The sequence below is a fragment of the Mesocricetus auratus genome, unplaced genomic scaffold (assembly GCF_017639785.1).
Source record: "Mesocricetus auratus isolate SY011 unplaced genomic scaffold, BCM_Maur_2.0 Super-Scaffold_100676, whole genome shotgun sequence".
Classification (NCBI taxonomy): domain Eukaryota; kingdom Metazoa; phylum Chordata; class Mammalia; order Rodentia; family Cricetidae; genus Mesocricetus; species Mesocricetus auratus.
In genome coordinates this window covers 120434932-120445966 of record NW_024429266.1, presented here as the reverse complement: position 1 = coordinate 120445966, position 11035 = coordinate 120434932, and the positions used below count along the sequence as shown (strand labels likewise).

Sequence of the window (11035 nt, the reverse complement as noted above, 5' to 3'; positions counted from 1 at the left end):
AAGTTATCCATACACATAGAATACAAATAAATAAAATCCTTTTTAAAAAACAAGAGTTAAGTTCACTTTTAGCAAAGAGGCCAGGAAGACCAACCATTGTTGAACATTGTCTCAGATAGGCCTATCCCATCCTCAAGCCTCTGAATAAAATGGCTTGCCCTCACCCCAAACCAAATAAACAAGGAAGAAAATAAACAGAAATCAATATGAAACCAAAATAACTATATTTGTTTCACTAGACCTTTCAACATAATAAATAAATCACCATTAACCAAAAACATCTTTATTTTAAGCCTTTAAAAAAAACAAAACAAAACTCTTCCTTTCCCAACATAACCATGATTAGCTTAGAAAAATGGGTATATATTTCCAAAGTATTTCCTTTTAACGGAAACTTCATTTTATAGAATCTAAACATCAAAGGTTTTTTAAAAAGCCAGAATCTAGCATAAGTCAAGGTGATCCATTCATACTTCAGGCCCTTCTCCTCCAGGAACCAGCTGCATTAGAGAAAAAGAGTTTATTAATAACGCTACCATGCCACCTAATCCCCCATGTGCTCCTCATGAACCAAAGCCACCTTTGTCTCTCCCCCATCCTTCACTTCCCATTTCCTCCAGGCCATCAACATCTGTTAGCAACCCCAACATCATTAACTGATGTTTAAGAGTTTCAACAATGACTCCTGATGAACTAAAGGTAATAGAGATTAATAAGCAAATGACTCTTAAGGCCCAATGCTCTTTCAATAGCTGTGTTGGGGCACTGCTCACAGAAGGCTCCCTCAGCATGTCTAGGCCGTGAACACTGAGCTAAGCAGCAGGTTAGTCAGTTCTGTAATCCCTGCCCCACAGAAGTAATTAAATTCAAAATAAAACAGCGCTAATGTCTTACCATCGTTATATTATTCCCATTTAGTAAAATCTGATCTAATTTTGTAATCCTTCTTCCTTCTGGTGTAATTTCACTAAATAGATAAAAAAAATGGAGTCAGCATAAACAAGTATTCAAAGGCAATATTTTGGAAACACTTTTCCTCTCTAAAAATTGTTCCTGGGGTAAAGAGGTTAACTTGGTGGCAGAGCACAAGGCCCTGGGTTCAACCCCTAACATCAAAACCGTTATTATTACGTATGAATGAATGTGAACTCATACAATTACAATCGTTCTGTTATCCTTACATATGAATGAATGTAAACTCATACAATTACAAGAATTTTCAGAAATAGAGTCGGCCCACCAGATAAGGCATGTAAATATAAAGCTTCTATAAATATAGAAGTAAATATAAAGATATATTATAAAGATATAATATAGAAGTAAATATACAGTCACTATAAAGCTTGTTTACACTAATTTCTTAGAAATTCAGGAATAACAACATTAAGACAATAACCCTCTGGCCCAGCCTCACAAATACCAGTAAATAAGGTTTCAGTATTAAAACAATTCCAACAGGTAATACTTTTTTATCAGTCATACCAATCCTGCTATGGTAGTTTAAATGAAAATGGCCTCCGCGGGCTCATGTTTGAAAAACTTGGTCCTCGGTTGGTAGAACTGTTTGGGAATGGGTAGAGGGATGGCCTTGTCGGAGGTGCGTCACTGGGGGTGGGCTTGGCGGTTTCAAAAGAATAAATTATACCAGTTAGCTCTCTTGTCTCATGGTTATCTCAACATAAAATGGCTTAGCTATTACCCCAGATCCACACCTGCCTGCTGCCACACTCCTCACCAAGAAAAGCATGGACTCTCACCCTCTGAAACTGTAAGCAAGCCCACAGTAAACACTTTCTTTTATAAACGGCCTTGGCCATGCTGTCTCTTCACAGTAACAGAAAAGTAACTAAGGCACCTGCCTTTAATTCAAAAAGGTATTTCCTCCCCCTCCCCCCCCAATTATTTGTCATTTTTAATACTACTCACAACTCGGTGACATCTTCCAACACCATATCTGAAATTTGTTGTTAAGAAAATAAACAAGGCTGAACTTAGTCTGTTTTTGTTTGGTTGCAAATATGTTCAACGCAATGGTGCAAATTCAAAAGGTTTGTTGTTGGAGAGAACCCTATCTGCTCTCTGCAAGCACCTCTTAAAATGTTACCAAGCTCCTGGAAAATAAATTATTTTTAATGTAATAACCAGAACTATGTCATCTGTCTACGACTCTTATACTCATACATCTTTAAAAACCTGTTCCATTACCACGTCTTAAAAGGATACTGACAAAGTCGTCAAATCCTAGAAGTGTACCAACTATCTCTTTGTCACTCTTCATCACAATGTGAATCCTTGATCCTATACACTTGTCCACAAGCTCTGTGGAAGGAAAAAGACTGTTTTACCCACTTATTAGTTCAACAACCATTTGAGCGCTTACTTTATTATTTCCGTATCATTAAAGATGAACAAAAAGCAGTCACTAAATAATGTTTGCTTGGCCTTTACTTACCTTTTCTTTTCTGCAATTAACATGACTGTGATTTTATTTAGGTTATTTGGTTAACATATGAAAACGCTTACACCGAAAGGTGGAAATCATGATAGTTTTTCCTCATCGGTGTTTGTACCGATGAACAGTATCTAACATATCCTGGAGTGGACACTGCAAAAAAAAACTTCCACCACAGCCACATTCACTAACGTCACCAGCGCCAAAACATTACGCAGGAGAGGCATTCTTATCCACACCAGCTTCCTATCACTTCTTCTCACCCTGCCTTTGGCTAGGAGACCAACCTGAGCATCTCTGGAGCCGACCGAGAACCGCTCGGCGCGATGTTTTGCGGTGTGCTAACTGAACGCCATGCGGCTGTCATTTAAATCCATTATTCAGCAGCACCCCGGCACAGTGAGGGAACTGCTTGCTGAATTAGTGAACGAGGGGGGGAAGGGCTAACCTCCAGATTTCAAGATTCACCGTAGACCGTGGCGCCCTCCTCACCCAACCAGATACAACACAGGGTCCATCCACCGAATCTGTAGACCGGACATCTTAAGGCGAGCTCATAAAGAAGGCCGAGGCCCCTCGCCGGCCACCGACAGATGACACGGTCTGCCTTCGCTGCTGCGACGCCGAGGGCGGGGCGGCCCGGAGGGGCAAGCCTCCGCCGCGGGCGTGGGACTGCAGCAACCCGCCCGCCCCCCCCAGGCAAGACTCTGACCTAGTGGCAGGAGCTGAGACGGGTTCGTGGTCGCGTTAGCCGCCATGGCCACGCCGGAAGTGGCACAAGGCTACCGGCGCAGACTTTAAAAGAGCGCGCTTCCGCCCGTGTCCGCAGCTGGCTCAGACCAAACTAATCGGAGGCCGATCTGGCGATCGGGCGTCTCCAAACGGATCTCCGACAGATTCGATAGACTAGTTCGGACCTATACCGGTGCCACCATCCCGTGACCCCGAAGTTCTGCTACACTTGATAGTTTGCCTCCTCGGTGCCTGAAGACTACCACATACGAGACCTCTGAGTCAGCTAGTTTTCCTCTAAAAGGTTGCGTCTCGTGCCGAGCTCTTTCTTCAGAGCCATAAAATCAATTAGGATTTCCTATCACCAACTCGTTCTGCGTTCGTCTCAGCAACTACTCATTTTCTTAACGAATCTAGTACTTTTAAGCCTAGAGTACTGAAAACCCATTCGAAACTTTTAAAAGTATACCAGGTATTGACAAGGGTTTTTTTTTTTACTACTTTATTAATTTCTTCTTGTCCTTTCTAGAAGTCTAGTTTATTACAGGCTTTTATAGTTACTAACAGTTATTGATTTACAGGCAGCCGCTAGATGTCACTCCGTATGTTAATGTCATCACCTTTGGAAAACGTGCTATCACACGTCTGTTTTGGAAAAAGATAAAAAGCCGCTGTGTGGAGGGGCCAGCAATCCCAGCGCTTAAGAGACAGGAGGAGGCCACAGTTGTCAAACACGGACAACTTAGTAAGACCCTGACACAAAATAGGAAATAAAAACTAGCGAGAGCTTGACCATCGTGCTTAGCACTAGAGTGCTTTCCTAGCATTCATGAGACCCTGGGTTGGCCCTACTTCAAAAAACAAACAAAAAAGCAGATGAATTCTTTACCTTCGTTTGTCTCATTTGTGTCTGAGGGGCTTAAACAATCTAATTGGGAGAAATCATAATCAACAACATTCATTGGTAAGCCACCCTTCATTCCTTCATTGAGCAAACCAAAGTCTATAGAATACTGTTTGGTTAGCAGCTTGCTGGGTATATAAAGCAAAGTAGATAAAGTCTTCTACGAGAGTGAGTGGGAAGAAGGACAAATACATTGTATGTACATAGCACCATGAAACTGAATATACAGAGCAATGCCTCTAGGAGCCTTGGAAACTCCACTCCATTCTCATTTCAAGGCAGTGGTGGCCTTTCCCCACAACCCCCATTCCATAAATCATGTGTACCTACTAGGTGCCAGGACAACTACAAATACACTCTTTTTGTGGTTTTTCAAGACAATGTTTCTCTATGCAACAGCCCTAGTTGTCCTGGAACTCACTTTGTAGACCAGGCTGGCCTCGAACTCACAAAGATCCACCGACCTCTGCCTCCCAACTGCACACATACACTGTTTACTGCCATCCTTTGAGGCAAGAATCATGATTAAGTTCCTTGTGCTTAAAGAAGTTGAGTAACTGTCCCATGGCCAGACATATCAGCTAGGAAAGCTTCACAGAGGAATTGACAAGAGTCCTGCATGGTGATTAAAGTGTGGATAAACAGACAAAGGTAGCATTCCAAGTGAAGAGGACATGGTGTGCAGTTGGTATGTGTCACTTCCAAACTCCTATTATTTTTTTTAGTTTGAAATGTGTATTTATTAGCATCCATGAAATAACATATAGAAAAATAATCTATAAAAACACTAAATATTGTATGACATAATAGTACATGCCTTTAATACCAGCACTTGGGAGGCAGAGGGAGGTAGGTCTCTGAGTTGAGCCTAACCTGGTCTGCAAAGCATGTTCTTTCTATCTTTCTCTTTGTTTACTTTTTTCTCTTCCTTTTTTAATTTAAGTTAGAAACACCAAACTCCTATTATTGATCTTGTCTTTAAATCACATTTCTCTCCCATTTAGCATACAACACTTGCCTTCTCAAATGTATTTCCTTAACAACCCTAGTCTTCAGCAATTTTTCTTATTTAACTTTATGATATTCCTCCATGTCCTAGCAAAGATGTTGCTCGTGTTCCAAGACCGTTGTTCTCAGAGATGATCTCCTAGTCTGTGTTCCATGAGTCTACTGGAATCTATCACTGGCTGGCAGCAGTGTTAATAGTTGACAGAATTATTTGGGTGTGATTTTTATATAATTATTCAACAAAGCTACCTCCCTTTAAAAGACTGAGTTTCTTAAGACTATGTTGGGAGATAGTATTGTCATTAAATTCATCAGTTCTGAATTTAGTGACTTTTATTCAAATTCAACCTTTAAAAAATGTTTTAAAGCCGAGTGTTGATAGCACACACCTTTAATCCCAGCACTCAAGAGGCTGAGGCAGAAGGATTTCTTCGTGTCTGAGGCCAGCCTGGTGTACACAGCAAGTTCCAGGACAGGCTCCAAAGCAATACAGAGAAAGCCTGTCTCGAAAAGTAAAAAAAAAAAAAAAAAAAAAAAAAGCTTTTAAAATGCTTTTAAGATTACATTTGTATTAACCATGTGAGTGAACGTGTGCATGTGTGTATGTGTGTGTGTGTGTGTGTTTGTGTAATATATTCTTTCCTTTTTTTTTTTTTTTTTGGTTTTTCGAGACAGGGTTTCTCTGTGGCTTTGGAGGCTGTCCTGGAACTCGCTTGGTAGTCCAGGCTGGTCTCAAACTCACAGAGATCCACCTGCCTCTGCCTCCCGAGTGCTGGGATTAAAAGCGTGCGCCACCACCGCCCGGCTATTCTTTCCTTTTGCCTGTGGGTTCTGGAGCTCAAACGCAGTCAACAAGCACCTTTACCTGCTAAGCCGCCTCATTAGCCCACCACAATTTCTAATTATCTGACTTATGGGTGTATTGTTTAAAATGTCAGTTTACCTATTAGAAACAGTGGCAGATACAATATTATTGTATTTGTTTGGTTTGCATGTATGTCTCTCTTAGTCACTGTTCTACGGCTATGAAGAGACACCATGACCAACACTTTTAAAAGAAAGCATGTAATGGGGAACTTGCTTACAGTTTCAGAGGTTTAGTTCATCTTTACCCTGATGGGGAGCATGGCAGCGTGAATGGCACTGGACCAGTAGCACCCTTATCTGCAGGCCAAGAGAAAGCGACCCCCCAGTGACAGTCTTCCTCCAAGGCCAAACCTACAGCAACAAAGTCACACCTCCTAATCCTTGTAATCCTTTCAAACAGTTCCACTCCCTGGTAACTAAACATTCAAATATATGAGCCTATTCCATCCATTCTTATTCAAACCCCTTCGATGTCTGTGTACTACACGTGTGCCTGGTGTCCGTGGAGGCCAGAGAAGACATCAGATCCCCTGGGACTTAAGTTACAGTCAGTTGTGAATCACCACATGGATGCTGGGAATCAAACCCAGGCCTTCTGGAAGAGGTGTCAGTGCTCTTAACCATGGAACTATCTCTCTCACCCACTGAAAAGATTATTTTAATGATTGAATAACCTATGAAAATTTGTTAGGACAAGATCTAGTGCATAGCAAACTGCATTATATTGGATGTATTGTTACTCTTTGATCTTTGTTTCCTAATGCTAACATGGCTATTTGGCTTACGATAGGGACTCTATACACAGAGAACATTATTGCTTACAACTTTATTTGGGGGCTGGTGAGACGGCTCAATGGGCAAAGGTGCATTTGCTAAGCTGGATAACCTAAGTTCAACCCCTGGAGCTCACTAGGTAGAAGTGAACCAACTCCCAAAAGCTTCAACCTATGCATCCCCCACACAAAATCAATGTAAAAGGAAGATTGTTTTATAACTATAAACCACATGAAGGCAACAGTTTATCTTGATCGGTGCACTAAAGTCACCACATCGCTAGATTTGGTCTAATCAATGTTCTTTGAATTTATTCTATATCACTTATGCCCCTTGACACAGTCCTTAATCTCTGTAAGGTTCTAAATACAGAGTAAGGCCTAATTCACTTATGAAGCCTCTTCCTTTTCTGGATTTTCTTTTCTATCTTTATCCCTGTTTTATTTTCATCAGAAAAAGAATGACACGGACAATACAGACAATCCTTGAAGTGTCCCATGATATGAACAAACTGATCACCAGCAACATTCTTTTTGCAATGCTGGGGAATGAAACCAGGGACGCAGGCACATTGGGAAAGTCCTCTACCAGTGAGACCACTGAGCTATAGTCTCCTAACGTGTGTGTGTGTGTGTGTGTGTGTGTGTGAGTGTGTGTGTGTGTGTTACTCTGTTTCGTTTTGAGACTGCCTGAGATACAAAGTGAGTTCAAGGCCAGCCTGAGTAGCTTAGTTACAGGAACATGTAAATACACACATCATTTTAAGGGAGGTGCCATTCTAAACTGTTTTCACATGAACCAGTTTGCAGTCTTGTGTCTCTTGCTTCTTTGGTGTTCTGTATCTTCTCAAACCCTGAGCTGAAACAAATCCTTTAAGTCACTTTCTATCAATCATTTGGTCAGATAGTAACTACAAAATGCCTTTAAATGATATATTCTTAAAACATTTAAACATAATAGTTAGAAACGGATGATTTAATCTCACATGACTGCTCTAGGATATGAAGTGGCACATATTTCTAAAGGTATAACTGTGTTGCCTGAACAGTGAGTTAAATATTGATGTTTACTGGAGACAGAAATCTATCCACACATTCAAACAAAGGTGTGAAATTAGACTTAATTTTAGCTATGCCAACTGTGGAAAATATTAACACAGTTTACATCAAGAAAATAGTAAAAGTTAGGGGCTGGAGAGATGGTTGACAACTCTTCCAGGGGACCAGGGTTCAATTCCCAGCACCTACATGCCAGCTCACAACTGTCTATAACTCCAAACCTACACCCTCACACAGACATTCATGTAGGCAAAACACCAATACATATAAAATAAAAATAAATTACTTTTTAAAAAAGAAAGAAAATAGTAAAATTCAACTAGTTAACATAAAAGAGTAACATTTAAGAAATGTTAATCTACTCTGTATACTGGAAATACTATATTTTTCATGAAGCCATGAACACTGTCAAGAATTTTGTAATATAAAAAGGATATGGATAGCAATATATTGAAAAATGTAGAGTTTTTTTTAACAGAATCTAAACAATTTACTTTTTGAAATTGTAGTTCAGGCCGCAAAGGATTTGAAAACCCTTGGAAAAACAGACCTATTTTGTGCTAGTTATTGTAAACCCCAGAAGATGCAATGAAAATTGTACATTGATTTTATATATATATATATATGTATATATGCATGTATATACATATATATTCCAGTACTATGACATATATAGCCAGGTAAATATATATATATAATATATATATTGAGATAATCATTTCACAGGTAAAATGTAAATCTTTACTGTCAAAGATATTATAATTCAAGGTTTAAATTGCTTCCAAACTTACATATGTTTTATGTATTTATTTTTGCAGGTCTGAGAAGGATTCCTGTTTGCCTAGACTGACCTTAAACTCTCCGTTGGAAAAAAATGTGTCTTTTCTTTCAAACAGGTGTAATAACCACGCGTCTTCTTTGTCTACTCTCCGGCCCCAGGTCCTTTAGCCATGTGTTCTTGTTTTAAACCCTGCTTACTCTGCACTCTGCCTTCGTTCTTTCCTGGCCACTTTCTGAGTTAGTTGATCAGGAATAGATGTGAGAGTGAACCTCAGCTAAGGAGGAAAACTAAGGCTCGCCACCCAAACCACTACCACCTCTACCACCTAGCCATAGGGAAGGAAGGCTGAATCTTGACCAGGAGTGCTTATTCCTATGATTTTCTGACTTACTCTCCCCTAGTCTGAAATTATTGTTAATTGTTGTTGTTGTTGTTTCACAAGACATGGTTTCTCTGTGTGACCCTGGCTGTCCTAGAACTTGCTCTGTGCTTTATAGACCCCACTGGCCTCAAACTCAGAAATCTGCCTGGCTCTCTGCCTTTGGAGTACTGGGATTAAAGGCGTGCGCCACCAAGCCTAGCCTGATTTGAAGTTATAAAGTTTTGTTGGGTCACTATAATTGGAGTCGTGATCTTTTACCTTGTGAGCACATTTCTAATACTATGTAGCCCTAGCTAGCTTGAAACTTGCAATCCTATCTCAGCCCCTCAAGTTCTGGCATTACATGCATTTAGCCACTACATGGGATTGCACATAAAGATTAAATGGAGAAAAAAAAAAGCTCTAGAATGAAACCAAAGAAAAATTTGAGTAAGCAAGTAACTTAATTTAGACGTTGAATGCACGAGATACCGAACCTCATAAATATGCCTCCTTGTTAAACATTTAGAACGCAAGGCTGAGTGAGAGATTCCACAAAAGATTTAAAGAGTGAAGAGAAAACACGTTTATGAAGAAGTAAAGCTGAGGGAGTAGGAAGGAGATTTCAAGAAGGATAAATAGATTTTAGAAGGAACTGATTTGACAACGTAGGGAGGAACAGGTGCAACCCGCGACTACCCTCAACCCCTACTGTAAAGGGTCCCTGGGGGTCAGAATCCATCCCGCCCCGCCCCGCCCCGCCCCGCCCCGCCCCGCCCCGCCCCGCCCCGCCGGTTCTGTAGGACGCGCCTTCATCCGGGAGGCCCCGCCCCTTCTACCATACAGCCACGCCCCTCCCCAAGCTCCTTTCCCTCTAGTCCCGCCCTCTATCCGGGCTCCGCCCATGCCGCCTCAGACCCCGCCCAGACTGGGGCGTCCGGGTCCCCGCCCCACGCCGCCGGAGGCGGCGGTAGCGTCAGGTGACAGCCCGGAAGCTGCGGAAGCGGATGAAGCAGAGCCGTGGAGGCCCCGTGGGGCTTCGCGCAGGTGGGGAAGCTGTTTGGCGTCCCTCGAGCCCTTGGCGCCGCGCACATGTGGCGCTCGGGCTGATATCTGAAGGCCGCCGCTCTGGATCGTGTGGCCCGACCTCGGCGGTTGGAGTCGCGGTGCGGGCCTGCGGCGGACGCCCATGGAGAAGGCTGGGCGTGAGGGTGACGGCGCCCCCTGCGGGCCTGTCCTGCACATCGTGGTGGTCGGCTTTCACCACAAGAAGGGCTGCCAGGTGAGGACCGGCCCGCGCCAACCCGGCGCCCCGCGGCCTGGCGCGCCCTGCTCCCCCGAGAATTGCATGACGAGCGGCGAGGGGTTCCGGGTTAGAGGGAGAAGGACGGCCGCGCCTTCGGTTATCTGTCCGTCCTCACTGACAGCTGCTGGAAGTCTTGAGGACAAACTCAGCGTTTGGACGCCCCGGAGGTGGTGAGCTGTGGCTTTCCACACGAATGTGCAAAGCAGGCTGACGCGCATGTAGACGCCGCGCAGGAGAATCAGCTTCCTTTGTTTATCTCTTGCGAGCCTGGAGTCGATAGTTTAGGGTTGGCGATCGGCCCCGCCCCCTTCTCTTGTGCCATTTAAGATTTGCTCCTGTCCAGAGCTTTTCTTTTGGTTAGGGTGACACTCCAAATCCATTACAGTAAATGAAAATGTAATTTACCAACCGGTTAGTGCAAATGGACATGTATTAACTTCTTAGCTGGCTCTTCCACCCACCGTGTGAAAAGAGCGTTTGCTTTGTGTTCAAGGCAGAGGAGCAAAATAGAACAGGGTTGTTGAGTGCGAACAAACACTGGAAGGCAGTGATGTCATAATGTGCTAGTAGAGGTGGATTGACTACTTAAGATACTGGGGAAGAAAACGGTTACTAATAGACAACGACGCATTTGGTTTCTTTCCTTTGACAGAGAATGTAACATTAAAATACTGACAAAAGCTTAGTTCATTAGAAGATAACGACAGTGAAGGGAGCGAAGAGGTGATGAGTGTGTGTGTGTGTGTGTGTGTGTGTGTGTGTGTGTGTGTAGACTGTTAACTTCAAGCAAGT

General features: G+C 42.6%; 2 protein-coding genes across 5 annotated transcripts in view; one reads left to right on the top strand and one right to left on the bottom strand.

Annotated features, from left to right (window-relative positions):
• Positions 1-267: 267 nt before the first annotated feature.
• Positions 268-3299, bottom strand: Lsm5 (LSM5 homolog, U6 small nuclear RNA and mRNA degradation associated). Of its 2 annotated transcripts, none has more exons than XM_005087416.4 (5): positions 3165-3299; positions 2224-2319; positions 1927-1954; positions 895-967; positions 268-500 (listed from the first exon to the last, which is right to left on the bottom strand). In XM_005087416.4, exons 1-5 carry the CDS (start codon positions 3208-3210, stop codon positions 468-470), a joined length of 276 nt encoding a protein of 91 aa, XP_005087473.1. In that variant the 5' UTR covers positions 3211-3299; the 3' UTR covers positions 268-467. The 2 variants fall into 2 exon arrangements, with proteins under 2 accessions (XP_005087473.1, XP_012981676.1); XM_013126222.3 differs by lacking the exon at positions 3165-3299 and adding an exon at positions 2901-3065.
• A 6589-nt stretch (positions 3300-9888) lies between these two features.
• Avl9 (AVL9 cell migration associated) overlaps positions 9889-11035 on the top strand; it is a 57358-nt gene continuing 56211 nt past the window's right edge. For 2 of the 3 annotated variants that reach the window (XR_005873697.1, XM_005087415.4), the window contains exon 1: positions 9893-10219. Coding sequence is in view for 2 of the 3 variants with exons in the window: in XM_005087415.4 (XP_005087472.1) it covers positions 10127-10219 (93 nt within the window). In the remaining variant the exon portion in view is untranslated. Of the gene's footprint in view, positions 10220-11035 lie in introns of all 3 variants that reach the window. The other variant, XM_021223766.2, reaches the window with a different exon arrangement.